Here is a 23,262-nt window from a genome sequence, read left to right as displayed (position 1 = left end):
GAAAGATGCTGTGTGCAGGGTGGTAGGCATCCTCACGATTTTGCACGCTCTCTTCGGATAATGTTTAGTCAGGATGGGAGACTCCAGTGATCCTCTCTGCCACTCTTCACTCCACTCTGTGGATTGACCTCCGATCCATTTCTCTGCAGTAACCATACCACACATAGAATACATGGAATGTTCAATTTAGTTCAGGCTTCTAAATCACGGAGGAATATGTGTGCATTGGAGGCAATCCCAAAAACCTTTGATAGGATCTGGACTTTGATTTAATGGTTCACCTAAAAGATGGTGTCTTTAATGGGGCAGTCCTCCATTGGTACTGAATTGGACTGTCAGGATAGATACTTGTGGTCGTGGACTGCAGGAAAACTTTAAATTTAGGCGTACAGCTCAGTTACAGGTCCTTTCAGCCAACAAACCCAATTCCACCAAATTGACCTACAACCCCAATATGTTTTTGAATGGTGGAAGGAAACCCACTCAGACACAGGGAGAACATACAAACTCCTTACAGGTGTCACCGGATTCAAACCCTGGTCACTGGCATTGTAACATTGTCGTGCTAACCGTGTTGCCCAAATCCTCTCCCACCTTGATTGTTATCCTGTGCTCTTCCCCCTTTCTCTGCCTGTCTGTTTTTTGCTCATATCTTGATGGAGGGCCCTGGTCCAAAAGGTTGGTTACCCTTTACTTTCTATGGATGCTGCACGACCTGCTGAGTTTGTATATGGCACTTCAGATAGGAAAATAATGTTGCCTTTGCTCTGCGCTTTTGTACATTATTTTAATTGTACTCTGAGATGTCTAACAGGACTGCTCACAAAACCTCTATCACTGAATCTCGGTACATGTTACAAATTTGAATCAACACTGACTCGAGACTAAATTGTTACCCAGTGATCTATGTCTGAACATCATTTTCCTTTGCAGTACCTCATCAAACATCCAATAGATATCATACACTGCATTTCATTTATCAATAGACTTTCATTTTTCTATGATGTGCCCTTTAGAAACCTCCACAAATTCTTAATTTCCAGTCAAATTCCACTGCTGATGTCTGATTAGTCCCATTTACTTTTCAGCCTTTAGGACGATGCTTCTACCCAAGCACATTTGAAAGATTGTGATCAGGATGTGTGCTAGTTTCTCACTGACTTCTTTCAGTATTCTTGGACATGAAGGCACCAGGGGTTGGTGTTTGCTCCTCCTTTGAAGTTATCAGTTGACTTTTATCTGGGAAGATGATCAATGTTTCATCAAGCACTGCAGAAGGAAAGCACCTTGCACTGCTTTGCACTCTCATGTCACATTTCTATAAAACACTCACAATCATCTCATTTTATCCTACAGGTTCCTGAAATGCTTCATAGTGATGCTGGTGACCAGGACTACAGCCACGGTGCTTCCTTCCTGTTGCAGAATGCAGGAATGCTCCTGGGATTTGGAATCGTGCTTCTTATTGCAGTGTTTGAACATAAAATCTTGTCAATCGTAAGACTGTGATAAAATTGGTTGTATGTTAAACCTATAAGTTGTCATTACTGAATTTACATTTATTTATTTATTTGGTCTACATAATTGTAGGCTGGTGATATGAGTGTTGCTGATAGGTACATTCCTGCCCAAATCCCCTCGGCGTTTCCACCACCCCTCTGCAGGCTTAAACCTCTGCTGTTGCCAAGCTCATAATTTGGCCCCTCATTGTCTCTTCCATCACTGCCTGTCCTCGTGGTAGCTTGTCGTTTAAGAGAACAATACATTGAAGAAAGTAGGAATATGTCTCCAGCGATGAAAGGGAGTTGGAAGCATCTTCTACTGACCTTGAGCATTTCTATTGTCATTGGAATCGAATGGCTTGAAGCAGACAGTGGAAAGTCCCAGCTTTTCACCCTTTACCACCACAACCAAAGGGTAGTTTCTCCCCCAGACTCGTGACCACTTGTGGTGGAGATATTTTTCAGCTTCTGCATTTCTTCTTACACCCTCATCTAGAGCTTGATTTATGGCTGGGTGTCTCTGACAAGGCGAGTGATTATTCCCCATCTTTAATTGACCCTAGAATTGTTGATCATTTTTCTCCATGCAATCCATATTTTACAATTATGGATTCCCTCATGTGGGAGATACAAAATAGAATTGGGTAATACGCATCTTGGATATGAATGTGGACACTGGTTTGGTTAAGAGAAAAAGTGAGTGCCAAATCAATAGAAAGGAGAAAGCTCCAGAAGGGGAGGGGAGGAAAAAGGTTACAGGAGCACTTCTATTTCACATGCAAGACCTCGATTTGTTACTCAACCAGTTCTTGCTATCAATCAACTTTGCAGCTGTTCAGTTTCCACTTTCAACCAAGAATTTGTGTCTTTGCTTACAATACTGTTCAAAATCTAAAAGCTGCCTTTAAATTTTCCTGTAGAGAAGTTGTTAGACAAAACCTGCAGGATATGTGCTAAAGTTGCTGTAACAAGATGCATTGTACCCTCTTCATACAAATGTTAAACAGTGGATTTCAGTCGGTCAATTTTTACAGTTGTTTATACACATTTGTTAAAATATGCAATCTGTATGAAGGATTTGAGTGTATGCATGTATTTAATAATAAAGTTGTAGTCTACTGTATTCAGTAAATGCTGTTATTTATGATGGATAATGTGCTAGATAGTGGATTTAGATTCTTTTGTGCATTGTCAACATCGTGAACTGTTACAAAAGGGACTGGCCGTGCAGTACCTTTCACCTGCTCGGGACACCCCAAAGTACTTTTGAAGTAGCTCAGTAAGAACAAATAGTATGGACAATGACCAAGTCAGCATGTACTGATATTTTTACAGTACAGATGTGTGGTAATGTTATTACAAATGGACCTTGTGTCTATAAAAATATTATTTAAAATAATGTTTTGGAGTCCAAAGTCTACATCTTAATTATTACAAATATTCTTTTGTCATATTTATAAATTGTATGCAACATGTATTCCCACCTACACTATAGTGATGTTTTATTCCATTTTATTTTGTGTATACAATAGGCAAATGTCACTGGAAAAAAACTGCAAATTATTTATAATTTTCATTTATGATTTCTATGACTTGAAAACAAAATCTGAGGTAATATTTAAAACAGGCAAGGGCAGGACTTTTGTTTTAGAATAAAATCTTTCTCTCATCTGTTCTTGTGAGCAGTAGTTTGAATAAATGTTTGTGAGGAAATTAAAACACCAGTGGTTATTCAGTACAGTATATGTGTATTTAATACAGTTGTAGACTGTTGTATTTAGTAAATCTAGTAACTTTTGACCAGTAAAGTTCCAAATTGTCCTTTTGGGTTATTATGTTTATTTACTGTTATGAAATGTTAGAAAAGAAATTCACTCTACAGCACATTCAAGCTGATGCCAAGCATTTTAAATCCACACTCTTATTTCCACACCAACATGCCTATCCATGTATGTGTGCTTCCAATCTGAAGCTACCTGTAAATTGGAGGAAGACCATCTTGTCTTTGGCTCGAGAGGTTTCAGCAAACAGAGGCTTCGGACGAGCGTATCTGGATTAAGGTAAGACTGTATATTTGTCACATTTTTTTTCTCTTTGTTAAGGTGAGGGGGAGAGAGAAGGAATGTGTGTGTGAACAGTTTGCTGTTCTCAATGTCAGATGTGAGAGGTGCTGGAGTCTTCTAGCCTCCCGGACATTCACGTCTGCACTAGGTATGCTGAGTTGCAGTTCGATGACCTCGCTCAGGGGGGACAGTCAGGCTGGGGAAGACATCAGTGGCTATACCTCTAGCACAAGGTTAGCCTCTGTAGCCCAAAAAGGCTTGTAGACAAAGTTTGGGGGTGGAAAGACAGTTGATCATGAAGGAAAAGGATCGGTGCATTGATGGAGGGGGAATGATTGTAATAAATAATAGTTTCAGTAAAGATGGGGACATGCAGAAAGTAAGATGTAGGAAATCTGAAATGCATTTACTTTAGCCCGCTTTCAGGTGGAATAGCTGGGAGAATGCAGCTCCAGAGCCAGCTGCGGGGTGTGCGAAGCGACATTCAGGTGGTAGCACTGAAGACTCTGTTCTGGCACCTGAAAGGTCCGCAGCAGGGAAAGGTGCTGTGGAGCAAACGCCGGCTCCTGTCGACTGTGGCTGTAGTCCCACCCGCTTTCAGGTACCTAGGGGGAGCGCTCAGAAGCAGAGAATACACCTATCCGAGGAGGGTTGGGTAAGTACTCCTTGGGTCAGGGTTCTCCACTTTCAGGTGGCCTCCCAACAGATGCATTTGGGTATTTTAGGCGGCTTTACATCGGGGTATTCTGGCTATCTGAAAGTGGTTTTTAATGCTAAGAAGGTAGATAAGCTGAAGGTGTGGATAGACACTTGTCAGTATGATATGGCGATTAGTGAGACGTGGTTGCAGGAGTCAAGTTTGTTTTGTATTTTAGCCTTACTTGGTCACAAGTATAGAGTTTTGGTAGGTTTTTTGTTCCTCTCCCAAAGTAATACTTTTGCTTTTCTTTCTGTTTTTCTTTGAATTTCCTCACCATCTCCCCCTCTTGTTTTTAGGAGGTTCTTCTGAATGGATAAGTTTGATCTTGGCCTACATCCCTTAAGGAGTTGCGTTGGTGACAAACCACACTCAAGTGGCGTTCAGTATACTAGCATGCTCTGGTAAAAGTCTGTTCCACTGTCTTTTTGCCTTGTTCATCAGTCTTTTCACTGTACTGATTTTTTCACTAACCATTGGACTGTAGAAAATGAGGACTTGACGTGGTGTGAACGAAGTCCCACTCTTTGGCTAGCTATTGGAACTTTAAATTGCAAAACTGGGGTCCACTGTCTGGAGAATATGGCTTTCATACCTGTAATTACAGCATCTGCAGTAATGGTGTTCAGTTTACACACCTCTGGATACAGGATGTAATAGTCTGTGATTACAGGACAGTCCTCTCCTTAACATACGAATAGGTCAGCTCCTACCGTCTGGTAAGGTCTGTATAGTGCTGGGTGTGGCTTTAATGATTCTGCAGGATTGCTTGCTTGATATTTCTGGCATATATTGTAGTTTGACACTTCATTTGTTATATCATTGTTGATTCTTGGCAAGTACATCACCTCTTGTGCTCTTTTCTTACACTTTTCAATTCCGAGATGTTCTCCATGGATCCTTTTTAGCATCTCTTTTCTCAGACTCTTTGGGATAAGGATTTACTTCCTTTATAGATGATGTCTTCAACCACTGATGGTTTCGCCCTGCAGTTCCAGTTCTCTGCAATGTCAGGTGAGCAGTCCTGCTTCATGTTGGGCCATACATCCAAGATGTTTTTTCTCAGTTGTCTGTGTTTCATCTTTGTTTGTCTCTGACTTTATGAGCTCCATTTTTGCATTTGATATGGCAGTGCACTTCAGTCCACGAAGGCATTCACGTCTTCATCCATTTTGGTGTTTGCTGGGTCTCTCATGTCAACAGCTCTAGACAACGTGTCTTTTGTGTACATTAACTTACCCAGAGTGTACACCACATTCAGGGTATAGCGTTGCATCATTCTTTGTATTCTCAGTGGATGTTCATTTAATAGCTTTTGGAACAATGCAATCAAGGGCTTATGGTCAGTCTCTACACTGATTGCTTGTCCTGACACAAACTGATAAAATCTTTCACAGGCTTATATGATGCTGAGCAGCTCCTTTTCAATTTGAGCGTATCGCGTCTCCATGTCTGTCATTGAGCGTGATACATACACAATGGGTTGTCATCATATATTTGCAGAACTGCACCAAGCCCACAATGTGATGCGCCTGATGATATTTTGATAGGTCTCACTGGGTTATAAAACCTCAGATCTGGTTCCTCTGAGAGCAGTTTCTTTAGTTCGCTCCATGACTTTTCATACTCATGATTCCACTCCCATTCAATGTCGTTTTCTGTTAGTCTTCTCAATGGAGCCATCTTTTCTGAGAAGTTGGATATGAATTTACCCATATAGTTGACCATTCCATTAATCATCTGTACGTCCTTTTTGCATTGTGGCCTTGGCATGTTGCCAATGGCAGACACTTTTCTGGGATCTGGTCTGATGCCCTCACTGCCAAATAATCCTACAAATGTTAGTTCTGTCACCCTGAGCTGGCATTTCTCTCTATTCAGCTTCAGGTTTGCTTTCCTTGTTGCTTCCAGCACTTTCCTTAGTCTCTCATCATGCTCCATTCTTATGGTTCCCCACACTCCATCCAGGTGCTCATAGACCATATGGATAGTACTGTGATACACTTCAGGAGCTAAGGAATCTCTATCTGCCAAATGGACATTGAATGTGTACAGTCTTGAACTTGCTTCATCCAATTTTTACTGCCAAAATCCTGATGATGCATCTAACTTACTGAAAAACTTTCCATTTGCAAACTGTAACATGATTTCTTCACGCGTCAGAAGCTTAAAGTGTTCTCTCTTTATTGCTCTGTTTAGATCTCTTGGATTCAGGCAAATTCTAAGCTTTCCATTCTTTTTGTCTACAACGAGTGATCTCACCCACTCCATTGGCTCATCTATCTTCTGATTCACGTTCAGGCTTTCCATCCTGTCCAACTCTGCTTTTAGTTGCTTTTGAAGCACAAACTGATAATTTTTGCATGGATGTATTATCAGTGGCACGTTTATCCACTCTGATTGTGTGTCCTCCTGGAAGGCAGCCTAGACCTGAAATAGGTCATTGTACTCTTTCATGAGTTCATCATAGACTGTCTCTCCTTCACTCTCCACAACGAGGACTCTTTTTACCAGGTTCAGTTTCTCACAGGCTGTTAAACCTAGTTTGGCCTGTACATCCTTTAGTATCACGATGAATGTTAGCATGTGCTCTTTGTATTTGTGTTTCACTTTGATCATGCACTCTCCTTCACTTTTGTTCCATACATCTTTGGTCTCCGTCTAATGTTATTAAAATCATTCTCTGATATTACATTAATTTGTGCTCCAGTATCCAATTTAACTTTTAATTTCAACATCCAGTCTCTGTTTTATTTCTTGTTTTCAGTCACATCTACATATAATTCCTCTATCTCCCTTTCATCTTCTGCATGAACCTTGTTTTCTTGCACTTGGTTCCTACAGCAACGGGCATAATGGTTGCTTTTGTTGCTCATATAACATGTTTTACCATATGCTGGATACTTTCTTGGTCGGTGTTCTGTACTGCATTGGTGACATGGCTTTCGATTGTCCCTTTCATTTTTGTTTGCTGGCCATGTCTCTCTTTCCACTTTGGCACACTTTTTGTTAATGGTTTATGTTAGTTCTTGCTCACTACACCCACATTGCAGCTAGTTTCACTGAACAGCTCTTTTGCTTGCAATTTTACAGTTTCTGCAGCTCTACAAAGTGCTATGGCTTTTTCCAGATCTAGATTTTTTTTTTCTCTTAGCAATGTTTCCCTTAGTCTATTATCTGGAGTACCACACACAAGTTTGTCTTTTATCAGTGAGTTGGTCAGTCCATCAAATTCACACGTTTTGCTTCTGTTTCTCAATTCAGTCAAATACTAATCAATACTTTCTTCCATTTTCTGGGCACATGTGAAAAATCTGTGCCTCTCAAATGTCATGTTATGTTTAGGAATGCAGTTTGCCTCAAACTGTTCCATTATTTTTTTCCAGTTTCATTTTATCTCCTTCAGCAGCAAATGTGAAGATATTATACACCTCCAGGCCTTCATCACCCATGACGTGTAAGAAAACTGACACTTCACATTTTTCTCGTCAGCTCCGACTGTCAATAAATACAATCCAAAATGCTGTTTAAATCTATTCCGATTTTCAACCATATTATTTGTCAGCTGAAGTTTCGCTGCTGGATGTAATCCTTCCATATTTCTCTGTGTTAGCTTCTCTTCACTGATCAGTTGCTGACTTTAGATTTTACCTTTTAAAGTATTTCCTTCTAATTCCCTTCATCCCTCTTGTGACACCATGTTTCATCTTGTATTTATATGTAGGAGTTCTTAAGAGAACACATGCATAAAGGAAAAGGTTATTTACCTTTTTTTGAAAAAGTTTTATTTTAATTTTGCAAAGTAATACATAACATATATTAAAAAAAACCTTATTCCCCTACCCCCACCCTCCAACCCCTTATCCCACCCCTTACTATCCCTCGTCCTCCCCAGAGCTTAACATACAAAAAGAAAAGTATTAAAAAATATAGATAAAGTGAATTGAATTACAATACATCTTTTCGACAATTCAAACAAAAATGATAAAAAAGAATTATTTACTTAACATCTATCTTCATACATTTCAAATATGGAGTCTACATATTTTCAAAAAAAGGAATAATTATTTCTCAAAATTATATGTAATTTTCTCTAAATATAAACATGATTGAATTTCATTATACCACCTCTATATACTTAATTCTACATCATTTTTCCAAGCTACCGACTCAAACGAATAAATGCAATCCAAAATTTATCTAGATGTGTTGTTAATGGGTTCGTATATCGTAATAAACACAGCTATGGATCCATATATAAATATGTTTGAAATAAATCTTGCAAAAATTTAATAATCTTTTCACAAGAAGATTTAACCTTTGGACAATTCCACACAGAGTGTATAAAAGTACCTATCTGGTTTCCACATCTAAAACACAAATCAGAGTCCCTAAAACCATACCTCTTTAACTTTTCTGGAGTTAAATATAATTGATGTAAAAAATTATAATTAACTAAGCTATAGCGCACATTAACTAATTTTGTAACACTATGTAAACATAGGTCAGACCATACTTCCTCAGGAATAAACATAGCTAACTCCTGCTTCCATTTATCTCGTATTCAAAACACTCCGACCTTCATTTTTAATTGTAATAACAAATACATCTCTGAAACAAATCCTTTCTTTCCCTTATCCATAAGCAATATTTCAAACTTCGAATGCATTGGTAATATTAATTCTCAACCAAACTTATTCATTAAAAAATTACGTATTTGGTAATAAGGAAATGACGTATTTTGTGATATCCCAAACTTCTCCCGAAGTCTATCAAATGAAAGGAATAAACCGGCCTCAAAACAATTTTCAATTAATACCAAACCTTTTGCGTCCCATTCTTTCAAATAAGGGTTATGCATTGAAAAAGGAATCAAATGATTTTGATATAACGGAGTTTTAATTGAACATACTTTTTTTGAACCTATAACTTGATTCCATATTTTAAATAAATGAGTTAAAACAGGTTATTTGTATGTTGTAAATTCCATTTATATATAAAATTATGTATTAATCATTCTTGTATCTGATTCATCTCAACATATGCCCACATTGGCAGTTGGTCAGTATCAAACAATCTACTGATAAACTTCAATTGTGCTGCCTGATAATCATTTTGAAAATATGGGAATTGAAGAGCTCCCAAATCATATGACCACGTCAACTTTTGCATCGATACTCTTGATAATTTACCTTTCCATAAAAAAGAACGTACCACCTTATTCAATTCTTTGAAAAATTTCCCCAATACCAAACACTGAATTGATTAGAATAAATACGTGGATATATATTCATTTTAATACAATTTACTTGACCAATTAATGTCAATGGCAAATCCTTCCATTGATTTAAATTAGATTTAATCTTATTTAACAAAGGTAAATAATTTAGACTATACAAATTCTTAAATGTCTTTTCAATAATTACACCTAAATATTTAATCTTCTCTGACCATTTAAATTTAGTAATTTGCCTACAATCCGAATAATCTTCAGATATTGGTAGTATCTCACTTTTATTCCAATTTACTTTGACCCAATTATTATTCCAATAATTCTTGTAAATGTCATAATGAACTCTGATCTTTAGATAAATATATCAATACATCATCTGCACATAAATTAATTTTATACTCTCGTCCAATTGCAATACCTTGAATAGCCATATTTTGTCTAAGTGCTTGAGCTAAAGGTTCTATAACTAATGCAAATAAGGCTGGTGACAATGGACAGCCCTGTCTGGTTCATCTATACAAAGTAAATGCTTGAGAGACCTGACCACTTATCACCACCTGTAAGAGGGATTCATATATAATGCCTTAATCCAACCCATAAAAAATGGCCCAAATTTAAATCTCTCCAACACTTTAAATAAAAATTTCCACTCAACTTGATCAAAAGCTTTCTCAGCGTCCAATGCTAGTATCATTGGTTGATTAACTTGTTGTCTAGATGCATTAATTATTGTAATTAATTTAGTAATATTATCAACTGAATATCTATTTTTAATAAATCCTGTTTGGTCTCCAAGCACTAATTTTGGTAAAAAATTAGCCAATCTATTTGCCAAAACTTTTGCTACAATCTACATTAAGATATAGATCTATAAGAACCGACTTTCAATGGATCTCTATCCTTCTTTGGTATAACCATTATCAATGCTCTCGAGAATGATTCAGGAAATATCCCAGTATCTGTGACCTGCCTCAGAACATCCATATACACTGGAAACAACAAATCATGAAATTCCTTATAAAATTCTACCGTAAATCCATCCTCACCAGATGATTTTCCCATCAGCATTGCTTGTAATGCTTCTTTTAATTCAAAATCCGTAAATGGAGTATCTAGCAATCTTACATCTTGCTCCTCCAAAGAAGCCAAATTCAAATGAGACAAAAAAGTATCAATCTGTTCCACATCCACCTTATCTTCAGATGCATATAAATCCTGATAAACAGTACAAAACTCCTCATTTATCTCCTGTGGTTTATAAGTAATACTCAAGTTTCCACGTATTGCATTAATTGTTCTGGAGGTTTGTTCCATTTTCAGCTGCCATGCTAATACTTTATGTGCTCTTCTTCTTTCTTTGGCTTGGCTTCGCGGACGAAGATTTATGGAGGGGGTAAAAAGTCCACGTCAGCTGCAGGCTCGTTTGTGGCTGACAAGTCCGATGCGGGACAGGCAGACACGGTTGCAGCGGTTGCAGGGGAAAATTGGTTGGTTGGGGTTGGGTGTTGGGTTTTTCCTCCTTTGTCTTTTGTCAGTGAGGTGGGCTCTGCGGTCTTCTTCAAAGGAGGTTGCTGCCCGCCAAACTGTGAGGCGCCAAGATGCACGGTTTGAGGCTTTATCAGCCCACTGACGGTGGTCAATGTGGCAGGCACCAAGAGATTTCTTTAGGCAGTCCTTGTACCTTTTCTTTGGTGCACCTCTGTCACGGTGGCCAGTGGAGAGCTCGCCATATAACACGATCTTGGGAAGGCGATGGTCCTCCATTCTGGAGACGTGACCCATCCAGCGCAGCTGGATCTTCAGCAGCGTGGACTCGATGCTGTCGACCTCTGCCATCTCGAGTACTTCGACGTTAGGGATGAAAGCGCTCCAATGGATGTTGAGGATGGAGCGGAGACAACGCTGGTGGAAGCTGGTGGAAGCGTCATAATGGTATTATGAGTTAGCTCTTACACCTAACTCATAATACCATTGTTTTGATCTCAAAATCAGTCTTTCATAATTATAAGTTTGTTTCGTATTATAACGAAGTTTCAGATTAGCTAACTGTATCTTATTAATTCCGTTGCATTCTATTGAAACTTTAAATCTTCAATCTCTTTCTCCAACTCAGAAAGTTCCACAGTATAATGCTTTTTCACTCTAGCTGTGTAACTAATGATCTGACCTCTCAAATATGCTTTCAAAGCTTCCCACAATGTAAATTTACTCTGCACTGATCTCTCATTTGTTGCCAAAAAAAGTTTAATCTGATCCTTTAAAAACAAAACAAACTCAGGTAGTCTAAGTAACATTTCATTAAACCTCTAACGATAATTTCTCTTGACCTTTACAGCAATCTCATATGAAATCAACAATAATGAATGGTCCGACAGTATTCCACCAAATCCACCCTTCCCTGTAAATGAGCTGAAACTAAAATTAAATCTATTCTAGAGAAAGAATAAAATGAATGGTCCTTCTCGGTCGGGTGAATACGTCACCAAATATCCACCAAATTCAGTTCTCCATCACTTCTACCAGCTTTTTAGCCATCTTAGTTCTCTTAACAGTTTTTGGAGATTTATCCAATAATGGATCCAGGCAACAATTAAAATCCCCACCTATCATTATATTTTCATTTGACTAACTCAAATGTAAAAATGCCTCAGTTACAAATTGTACATCATCTTCATTCGGTGCATATAAATTCAATAGAGTCCACGTTTCAGAAAACAATTTACAATTCACCTTCAAAACTCTTCCAACACTTTCAAAGACAGATTCCAGCATAAAAGGTACTCTCTTATGTACCAAAATCACCTCTCCCCTAGTCTTAGAATTAAAAGATGATGCCAATACATGTCCAACCTAATCTCTCTTTAATTTCAAGTGTTCTTTTTCCGTCAAATGTGTCTCTTGCAAGTAGGCAATATCCACTTTCATCTTCTTGATATAATCCAAAACGCACTTCCTCTTTATTGGATGATTCATCTCTTTAACATTAAAAGTCGCAAAATTTAATTTACTCATTTTATCTTAAAAAATAACTCTTAACAACCAACCCACTAACACACTAAAGCTCCAATAAAAAAATTTAAAAAAGTAAAGAAAAAACTCTTAAATACCTCTTTAAAAAAAAACCACACAAGTGGTACCCCCCTCTATTGATGAGGTGTGATCTAAATCACTAGTGGCAAATTATTTCAGAAGTTATAGTGCCATCCACCCTCCCCAGCTGATATTCATATATCTCAACATTTCATTTAAAGATCAATCTTGATTTAGTCTACCACCCCTACAACTTGTCCTGGGTAAACTTGTACCTCTCACTTTGTTCGTTTTAGATTGGACACAGTGTTTGAGCTACCGAAAGAAAATAGACACACACACACACATCGAGAGCAGTTCAGTTTTTACAAATGTTTATTACAAATTCAAAAGCTGATTTCAAACTACAATATGCTAGCCCTTCCCAACTATACTTATCAACGCCTGAACTGGTCCCAACTGCCGAAGCGAGGCAACGACCGCACACTTGTAGTAGATTGTCGGGGCACCGGTAGCAGCTTCTCCACCTCCCCCGACCGGGACGTTGGCTGGACTCTAGAAGTTCTTCTTGCTGAGAGTTGTTGCCACCTCTCGGAGAGTCTCAAATTTCAGCAACGGAACCATGGCTTATATTACCCAAAAACTGCTTACCCAAGCACCTATTCCCAGCACAGGAAGAAAGATAAGCGAGCAAGCTAGCATGCCTAGGCTTCTATCGAATAATGTAATTTTCAGCTTATCACTTTGAATACAATGGTTTATTTTGCATCAAGGTTAGGCCTCTGACAGTCTGTGACCAAAACAAGCAGGAAGATTAAATGTTCTTGGTACACAGATGTCCTTTCGTCAGATAACTGCATCTCTGGCCCCTCGGTGGAATTTAGCTTATGTCTGCTGATTCTAAAAAACAAGCAGGTTCTCAGCCTTGCAGAAGCAAAGGCTGCAAAAGTAAAAAGCATGGTTTAAATCTTCCATTACAACTCCACCAGGTTGCATCTGAACATCAACCGTAGCAACAGATGGATCCTCCTCTGCCTTCCGATTCGAATGTTGATTCCGACCATTCTTCTTGCTATTCCCATTCATGGCACCATTACGTTTCAGAGAACCATTTGCTTTTGATTTCTGTAACTCAGAACTCTGAGAATTATTTGGCAAAGAATTAGCAAAAGATGAAGCATCAGCTTCATCATCAAAAAGCTCAGCCTGATAATCACCGTAAAACACCTTCAACACACCGGGATATCTCAAAGCAAACTGATAACCCTTCTTCCATAGCACAGCTTTTTCCGGATTGAATTCCTTCCGACAACGTATCAAATCTGGATAAAAAAGAACCCTACAGCCCTGGATCATCATAGGGCTTTGATTCTGTCGAGCTTTCTGAATTGCAAGTCGCAAAATTAACTCACGATCTCGATATCTTAAACAACAAATAAGAACTGCCTGTGGGGATTGATCAGGAAAAGGTTTTCTTCGTAATGCTCTATGTGCTCTATCCAATTCCAATCCCTCAGGAAAACCATCTTTTCCCAGCACCTCTGATATCCAATTCCGAAAAAACTTCACCGGATCCGTTCCTTCAAAATCTTCTGGCAAACCTACTATTTTAATGTTATTACGTCTACTTTGATATTCTAACGAGTCAATCTACTGCATAAACTCACGCTTCTGAACCTTCCAATCTGTTAAACAGTGTTCCAAATAATCTATTCGTTCAGTATATTGGTCTACAGTGTCAGTACAATCACAAAATGCTCGTTTAATATCCTTAAATTCTCCCTGGACCACATCCACTTCTCTTAAACATTTAACCACATCTTGCTTAATCGATGCCATTTCACCTCTCAATTCAGTAAATTGAAGCTTACTTTCTTTAAAACCTTGAGTAACTTGAACAGCCATATTATCCATACGTCGCATAAACTCCTCTGAAACAGAAAGTGTAGTATCTTCTTCCACATGTACTGTTTTAAAAGTCTGTAAAGTTGGAGATTTAGATCTAGGTATTTTTGTAAGTTTTTGAAGCATTTGAGGCCTACCTTTAATAAGTCTGGCAGCTTGCAGTATCAGGACTAGTTCCTCCTCAGAATAGTCCTCCATCCCATTCTTCCACCATTGGTGAAATAGATGCCGGTATATGCTTGGACACCATTGCTGCCCGGGCCTCCTGACTCCAGGTCATGTTCGGGCTGTCGGGAAAGAGCCGACACTGTCATCGGATCATACTCAATCTGGACTGGGCCCCACGTTTGAGGCCCGACATTTCCACCGTCGGGCTCGGCACGTCGAAGGTTAATCTCGAGTCCACGATTGGATGCCAGGCCCCTGCTTGCAGAGGCCTCCACGTCCCCGGGGACGTGCTCTGGATTGTGGGCGTGCTTCTCCTTGGATGAACAGGTGGCAGCGGCGCCATCTTGTGTTGAGGGCACAGGAGTCAACATTACCTTCGCCTGGGTAACCTTCAATATCTTCAGATGCTCCAAAATCGATCTCTGGGGATTCTTCAGCAAGGAAGGCCTCAATTCTCCTGCACTTCCTACTCTTTTAAAATGTGCTTTTTTTTTGAAGTTTGGGATTTAATAGCTCTCATTATAACTGTCAGAACTCTTTAAAATCTAAAAAAGCACTTTTAATGGTTTAACAGTTTTTTAAAAAATCGGGTATTAAATATTCAACTAGGGAGAGGTGGAATCTCACATCTACTCCCTACGCCATCTTGCCATGCTCCGTTCTTTACTTTAAAGTTGATGTAAACAGCACTATGAGGCTGCAAGCCTCCATTACAGCTCTGCACACTGTGTGTCTTGCTCAATGTCAGCTCCTGGTGGCAGCCAAGTATAATCAAACAGGAAGGCTTTGCTAGTTGCATTGCAACCATGATCAGTATCATTACAATATGGATTTGTGAAGCTTCAAAAATTGACACTTCTCATATAGTGGATCAATATCTGTATAAAAATGAGGTCATTTAAGTTTGGGCACATGTGTTCCATGAACCACCTTAAATTGTAATAAGTAGTGCATTGCACAAAAGGAAGAATTATTAATCAAGCTGAGAGTAGAGAGCCAATCTTCATCTGAGAATGTGATGTTCAAATCTTGTTCCCAATTATTCTTGATCCCAGCCATGGAGCTATCCCAGCCATGGAGGCTGATCTTAAATCCAGTAGGTCATTATAAATATATGATATTAAACCACTAAAAAAAAACTCAAGTTAAAAAATACATCAAGAATATTATTATTTGAGATGTGAGGAAAATCGGAAAGCTTGGACTGAACAAAATGTCTAACTTGTAAATATGTAAAAAATGTAGATTTGAAAGAATAAATTTGGCTAATAATTGTTTAAAAGTGGCAAAATTATCTCAAATAAAAAGATCCTTATAACTTTGGATACCTAATCTACACCATTCCTCGAAACCTACATCCAGCAGAAACAGCTGAAAAAGATGATTATATGTAATAGGACGAGCCAGCGAAAAACTATTAATCACAAAGAATTTTCTAAATTGAGCCCATATTCTCAAGCTATTTCTTACCAACAGATTATGTGTCAATTTAGAAAAGGAAAATGGTTTAAAAAATCCAAAAATTGCCAACACCGATGTTTCTTTTGGAAAACTTAATTTCCATTTCTTCTCAAGAGGGGCAATTCACTGACTTAAGTGAAAGTAAATTACATATATTAATCACCCAATAATACAATCTAAAATCTGGAAGTGATAATCCTCCATTCCTTTTAGTCTTTTAAAGATGGGCTTTATTTATACGTGGTTGTTTACCCTGTCATATGGAAGTAGAAATATCCAAATCTAATGAGCTAAAAAGGATGTATTATTACAATGACGGGTCGTATTAATTCGATTAAATGAACGTTTTGAGAAATGATGAATGTCAGCATGCTAAGTGACTTCTCTTCATCCATGTGATTGTATGACAATGAAAAGAACCCTCACTCCACCATTCTGGAAAAAAAATCCCAATAGCATGCTGTTTGTTATGCTGCCGTGTTTGGAATAGACCACAGCAGCCAGACTTTCTCCAAAGGCTCTTTCAGGTGGCTTCCAGACAGCTGCATTCAGGTAGAATTTGCTGGGCTTTACATTGGGGTATTCTGGCCACCTGAAGTCAGCAGAAAGCCGGAGGACCTATTGTGGTGATATATCCGGTGACCTTGTATATAAAGCAGTCCAGAGCGACAGTCTAGCCTTCCAGGTTCGTCTTGCAGAGAGACAAGACCTCCTTGTGTACATATTAGTTTATTAAAGCTGTCTTATACTCGCACTGCTGGTGTGGTTATTGTCAGCACATCTATGTCACCCACCAAGTTTGTAGCCATGCATAAAAAGCGTGCTGCATTGGCAATGATTAACCCCTCTGAGTTCATCTCTCCTCTGAATTTAGCTTCCCCTGGCATTTGGTGACCGACTTGCCCCTTTCGTTCTCAATTTTAAACCACTAGATTCTTTAATAGGGACCTTTGTTTTATAACATACACTGGAGGCCCCCGCTCTAGCTTCTATCTCCCTCCCCCTCCCCCCAAACTTAGTTGCTTTCCCCTTTCCCCTCTCTCCCTGTCTGCTTTTTGCTCCCACCTTGACGACGCTGAGTGTGTCCACGGCACCTAAAAGAGGAAAACAATGCTGCCTTTGCTCTTCACTGTGGACCAGCTGTTCATTGTTCTCTGTGAAGAGGTCTCACCGCTGTGACGATAAGCGTGAAGTGGGGGTGCCTCACCAATCATCAGCTGGCCCTCAGGCCTGGGTCTCGGTGTGAAGTGGCAACCCAAGGTCCGCCATGCTCCCCGTCGCGCCGATCATCCATTGGACGATCGACTGCTGGAGGCCTGGCAAGTCGATGATTCCGTTTGTTGAGATCGATTAATCGACCTTGGCCGGAAGCGCACGGTGTGGGCGAGCGGCGCAGCTGATGATCCGCGGCGAGCCGCTGCTGCGGCGGGTTCGGGCGCTGAGCAGGTGAAAGTGGGCCCTGGCCACCCTTTCTCCCCTTCACCCCATTCTTTCTCCCCCTCACCCCCATTCTTTCCCCCTTCACCCCCATTCTTTCCCCTTCACCCCCATTCTTTCCCCCTTCACCCCCATTCTTTCCCCCTTCACCCCCATTCTTTCCCCCTTCACTCCCATTCTTACCCCCCTCACCCCCATTCTTACCCTCACCCCCATTCTTACCCCCTTCACCCCCATTCTTACCCCCTTCACCCCCATTCTTACCCCTTCACCCCCATTCTTACCCCCTTCACCCCCATTCTTACCCCCTTCACCCCCATTCTTACCCCCTTCACCCCCATTCTTACCCCTTCACCCCCATTCTTACCCCCTTCACCCCCATTCTTACCCCCTTCACCCCCATTCTTACCCCCTTCACCCCCATTCTTACCCCCTTCACCCCCATTCTTACCCCCTTCACCCCCATTCTTACCCCCTTCACCCCCATTCTTACCCCCTTCACCCCCATTCTTACCCCCTTCACCCCCATTCTTACCCCCTTCACCCCATTCTTACCCCCCTTCACCCCCATTCTTTCCCCCCTTTACCCCCATTCTTTCCCCCCTTTACCCCCATTCTTTCCCCCTTCACTCCCATTCTTACCCACCTTCACCCCCATTCTCCCATTTACCCCCATTCTTACCCCCCCCACTTCACCCCCATTCTTTCTCCCCTCCCCTTCACCCCCATTTTTACCACCACTCCCCCCCCCCCCCGTTAACCCTCTGGCCCCACCTCCCCGAGCTCAGCCTCATCCCAACCCTCGCACTCTCCAAGGGTGGGGGGGTCCAGGCCGATCCGCCCCACTTGGCAATGATAATGGTTCGCGCAGAGACTGAACCCTGTGGGTCCCCTTCAGCACCGGTTCCAAAGCTTCACAGAGGGCGGAAAACGAGCCTTCGTGCGAGGTCTGACCAAGGTCACACACTGGAAACGCTCAGCAGGTTGGACGGAGTCCGTGCAGTTCGACACAGAGTTGCACAGAATAGTCTGCAGGCTGTGATGTCGTGCAATGCACAATCGTGCTGGACGAACTCAACAGGTCTCACCGCATCTGTCGGAAGGATGCTTCCTCTCGAGGCGGTTCCCCCTCCTCTGTGCGCTGCAGCGAGAAACAGCCTTTCAAGTCAAGGGCCCTTCAACAGAATAGAGGACGCTAGAAAATGAGTTTTTAGTTGCAGAAAGTGTGGGAGGGAGGTTTAAGATAAAGAGCAAATGTGATAATATGAGGTCAAGGAATTCTGTTATTTCCAAGTATAAAGTATGAAACGGGTGGCCTCTGGGAAGTCCATGCTAATGGGGTGGTCAACAAAGCAATCTCCTAGTCTGCATCCAGTCTCTCCAATGTAGAGGTGGCCCCCATGGGAGGAACCCTGCACCCATTTCCTTTCCACATCCCACTTTCTCGCTGACATGGTCTTGTGCATGGACAGAATGAGACCACCCACAAATTGGAGAAACAACACCTCATCTTCAGACTGGGCACCTTCCAACCAGATGACAACTTCTCTGGCTTTTGTTAAACCCCTCTCCCCCCCCCCCCCTTCTTCTCCCGTCGCCTCTCTCTCTCAGTCTGTGACCAGTCTCTGATGTAAAGAATGCCACAAAGGGTGCATTGGATGCATTAAATTAGTCCTCTGCATGTACAAGTGAAGTGTTGTACATCCTCTGGATGTACAGGTGAAGGCCTGTTTGGCGAAGGAGGAGGTGTGGGCGCAAGAGTTGAACCTCCTGCGGGCACAGGGGAAGGTGCCAGTGGTGCAATGGGTGGGGTGGGATGAGTGCATGTGGAAATCGCAGAGGGAGTGTTCCCTGCGGAAGTTCGAGAGGGGAGGAGAGGAAAAAATGTGTCTGGTGTTCAGGGGTCTCAAGCTTGCGGCCCGCGGGCCAACTACGGCCCTCGGGACGATAGTTTGTGGCCCCGCCTTAATATGAAAGTTTAATGTTAGAGCGGCCCGCGAGTTTGATATGATTGGCACTTTTCAGTGTTGTGTGCGAAGCTGAACGAACCTACCAATCACGGTGGGGTATATTGCTCTCGGGGGCGGGACATCGGCTGGGCTTATTGCGAATATAAGCATATTTGTGTGCATTTTCTATTTGTCATTATATGCACGCGGCACATGCGCAATTTCCGCGGCCGCTCGCGATTCACGCACTTCGGCGTCCAGTCTGAACCCGGAAGTTGTTGCTCAGAGGGAGAGAAAAAGAAGCGGAAAAGACGCATCGGCTAAACACTGAAACTTCAACCCAACAGTAACACCAAGTGGAATTATATATTATACAGCCCCAAACATGTCTTTTTCAAAGCCTGCAGTGAAGAGAAAGGTTGGTGATGAGCACAGACAATTTCAGGAAAAGTGGGAAGTGCAATATTTCTTTGTTGAGCACAGGGGTATCCCAACGTGTCTTATTTGCACAGAGAAAGTTGCAGTGAACAAAGAATACAATTTGAAACGTCATTACACAGCTAGACATGCTGAGGAGTATGCAAAATACCAAGGAGATGAGAGAGCCAACCGGGTTGCTAATCTTAAAACATGTCTAGTGAGGCAACAAGATTTCTTTAAGAAAGCAACCAAAGCTAGCTACGTGGTTAGTGAGATGATTGTTAAAGCAGGAAAACCATTCACAGAAGGTGAATTTGTCAAAAAGTGCATATTACAGGTTGCAAGTATTGTCTGTCCAGAAAAGAAAGGTCAGTTTAGCAACATCAGCCTTTCTGCCAGCACCGTGGCAGAGTGCATTTCTGACCTGTCAAGTGATGTTTATGATCAACTGTGTGAGAAAGCAAAATGTTTCAGTGTATACTCATTCGCTCTTGATGAGACCACAGACATCACCGACACTGCCCAGCTCGCAATCTATGTTCGTGGTGTTGATGACAATTTTGAAGTCACAGAGGAGTTGCTCACAGTCATTCCAATGCATGGCCAGACCACCGCTCAGGAGATATTTTACCAGCTATGTGATGCCATTGAGAATGCCGGTTTGCCATGGAAGAGGTTTGTTGGAATAACAACCGATGGAGCGCCATCAATGACAGGGAGGAAAAATGGACTGGTGGCACTTGTTAAAAAAAAAACTGGAAGAGGAGAGTGTGGAGGAGGCCATTGTTCTGCACTGCATTATCCATCAGCAGGCTCTTTGCAGCAAATGCCTGAAGTTTGACAATGTGATGTCTGTCGTTGTGAAACGCATCAACCAAATCAGATCCAGGAGCTTAAAGCACAGAGGTTTCTGTGCTTTTTTAGAGGAAATGGAGTCAGATTATGGGGATGTGCTCTACTTCACCGAGGTACGTTGGTGTCATGATAATGAATATGTATGAGATGTACCTGAAGTCACGTGGTATGAGAGAGAGATAAGAACACAAGCAGGAGAACAAAGGAAATGGGAGAATAAAAAGCCACTGAGAAGTTTACCTGATAAAACTTGTGTTTAATGTTTTAATAACTTCATATTTCGGGCCACAAATGTGACATTGGCGACGAGGATGAAAGAAGCTTGAAGAAAATTAAAGACTAAACAAGATTACAGAGGATTACAGACAACTTCAAGGTGATAAGAATTTTCTCTTGTCTCAGTACTTTTGGGGCTGGAATATTTCCTCATGGCTGGTGCAGATGGTGACTTTCTAACAAATAGTGGAATTGCTCATTTTGACCCAACGGGTGATGCAAGCACTGTAAGTGTGAAGTGGAAGGCATGGCTGGAAGAATTTGAATCCTACGCCGACAGTCGTGGCCTATTTCTAGATACCAGTACGGTTGAACAAAAAGCCCAGAGAAGGGCGTTACTTCTTTTCACTGCTGGACCTGCAGTTAGGGAAACATTTAAAACACTTTTGAATACTGGAAGAAAGGATGAGTACCGGAAAGCGGTAGATGCATTAAATGCACACTATGTAGTGACACCGAATGCTACATTTCAACGCCATTTGTTTCGGAGAACGAGACAAGAAGATGGCCAGACAATTGCTCAGTACGTGACGAGACTACGTCAGCTAGCTGTTGGATGCAATTACACGCCAGCTGATTTGGACAACCAATTATTGGATCAAGTCGTACAGCACTGTAGATCAGATAAACTCAGAAGACGTCTACTGGAAAGAGGGAGTGAGTTGGAACTCACTGATGCTTTAACCATTGCTGCTGCATTAGAGGCTGTTGAAGGGCAATTTCATACCATGACCCTGAAAGACAACTCAAGCCAGCAAATTAAGAGGCTCTCACATCGCCATAACCAGCCAAGATATACGTCGACACAGGACGTGGAGTGTTATAGATGTGGAAACCGAGGTCACTTTGGAAAAGACCCATATTGCCCGGCCAAAGGCAAAGTTTGCAGAAAGTGTGGAGGTAAGGACCACTTTGCAAAGAAGTGCAAAAGCAAGTCCAATGCAGACCAGAAGAGGAAGAGTACAACTTCCAAAGGCAAAGCCTGGGGGAAAGGAAAGTATCCTGGAAAGAAAGATACCATTCGCCAGGTAGACGGTGACGATGATGATACCCAGGAGGAACAGAGTTGTTACCAATTTACGTTGAATGAAGTACATCATGAGAAGGTCCCAGTGATCATTGGTGGAGTGACAGTGCAGGTCATTGTAGACTCAGGCAGTGACAGTAATGTGATTGATCGACATTTATGGGAGAAGTTGAAAAGGAAAAAGATCATCTGTACCTCAAAGAAGTGTTCCAAGAAACTGTATCCATACACAGCAACCAAGCCATTGCAGACCATTGGATGTTTTACTGCAACTGTTGAAGCTGGAGATAAGTACACCGAAGCAGAGTTTATGGTCATAGAAGAGAGGGGAGAACCATTGCTGAGTAGAAGCACAGCGCAAGACCTGGCAATACTTAATATTGGAGCTTGTGTCAATTCAATTCAGTCATACGAGGATATGAAGCAAGAATTCCCTGCAGTCTTCCAAGGAGTAGGAAAGCTGAAAGGTCGACAATTGAAGCTAGCGGTAGATGAAACGGTCAAACCCAAGGCACAACCAATGCGCCGAACTCCGTTTGGACTTCGTGGGAAAGTCGAAGTCAAAATTAAAGAATTGATTGAACAAGACATTATAGAACCGGTGGAACATTCGACACAATGGGTCAGTCCCGTAGTGATTGTGCCCAAACCAAAGGGTGACATAAGACTATGTGTTGACATGAGAATGGCCAATGAAGCTATAATTAGAGAACGACACCCTATACCAACAGTGGAGGAAATACTTCAAGAACTAACTACCAGCAAGGTATTCTCAAAAATTGATCTGAAATGGGGCTATCATCAATTAGAGCTGGATCCAGGTTCCCGAGATGTAACAACATTTGTGACTCACTGTGGATTGTATCGTTACAAGAGACTATCATTTGGAATTAATGCAGCTTCTGAGATCTACCAGTATGAAATCCATCGAGTGATTCAAGGCATTCCTGGAGTTGCTAACATTTCTGACTACATCATAGTCCATGCACCAATGAAGGAAGAGCATGACAAACGGTTGAGGCGTGTACTATCTAGACTACAGGAGGCAGGCCTTACCGTGAATGGAAACAAGTGCCAGTTCGGTGTGTCAGAAATGGACTTCATGGGACACAGACTAACACGGGAAGGACTAAACCCTGCAGAGGCCAAGGTGAAAGCTATTGCAGAGGCACGTGCACCTCAGAACGCAACAGAGGTGAGGAGTTTCCTGGGATTGGTCAATTTTTGTGCAAAGTTCAT

At 41.3% G+C, this 23,262-nt stretch overlaps 2 protein-coding genes across 3 annotated transcripts in view; both read left to right on the top strand.

The window, feature by feature from the left end:
- The window catches only part of LOC138755277 (zinc transporter ZIP6-like), a 32,032-nt gene extending 29,131 nt beyond the window's left edge, over nucleotides 1–2,901 (top strand). For both annotated transcript variants that reach the window (XM_069920979.1, XM_069920980.1), the window contains exon 10: nucleotides 1,357–2,901. In XM_069920979.1, coding sequence (XP_069777080.1) covers nucleotides 1,357–1,509 — 153 coding nt within the window. In that variant the 3' untranslated portion in view covers nucleotides 1,510–2,901. The remainder of the gene's footprint in view (nucleotides 1–1,356) is intronic.
- Nucleotides 2,902–17,259: 14,358 nt separating this feature from the next.
- tcaim (T cell activation inhibitor, mitochondrial) overlaps nucleotides 17,260–23,262 on the top strand; it is a 35,765-nt gene continuing 29,762 nt past the window's right edge. Inside the window, exon 1 of the mRNA XM_069920983.1 lies at nucleotides 17,260–17,505. Within this exon, the coding sequence (XP_069777084.1) occupies nucleotides 17,459–17,505 (47 nt within the window). The 5' untranslated portion in view covers nucleotides 17,260–17,458. The remainder of the gene's footprint in view (nucleotides 17,506–23,262) is intronic.

The sequence above is a fragment of the Narcine bancroftii genome, chromosome 2, assembly GCF_036971445.1.
Source record: "Narcine bancroftii isolate sNarBan1 chromosome 2, sNarBan1.hap1, whole genome shotgun sequence".
Lineage (NCBI taxonomy): Eukaryota > Metazoa > Chordata > Chondrichthyes > Torpediniformes > Narcinidae > Narcine > Narcine bancroftii.
The sequence above is the reverse complement of the archived record's forward strand: the minus strand, read 5'-3'. Positions and strand labels throughout refer to the sequence as shown.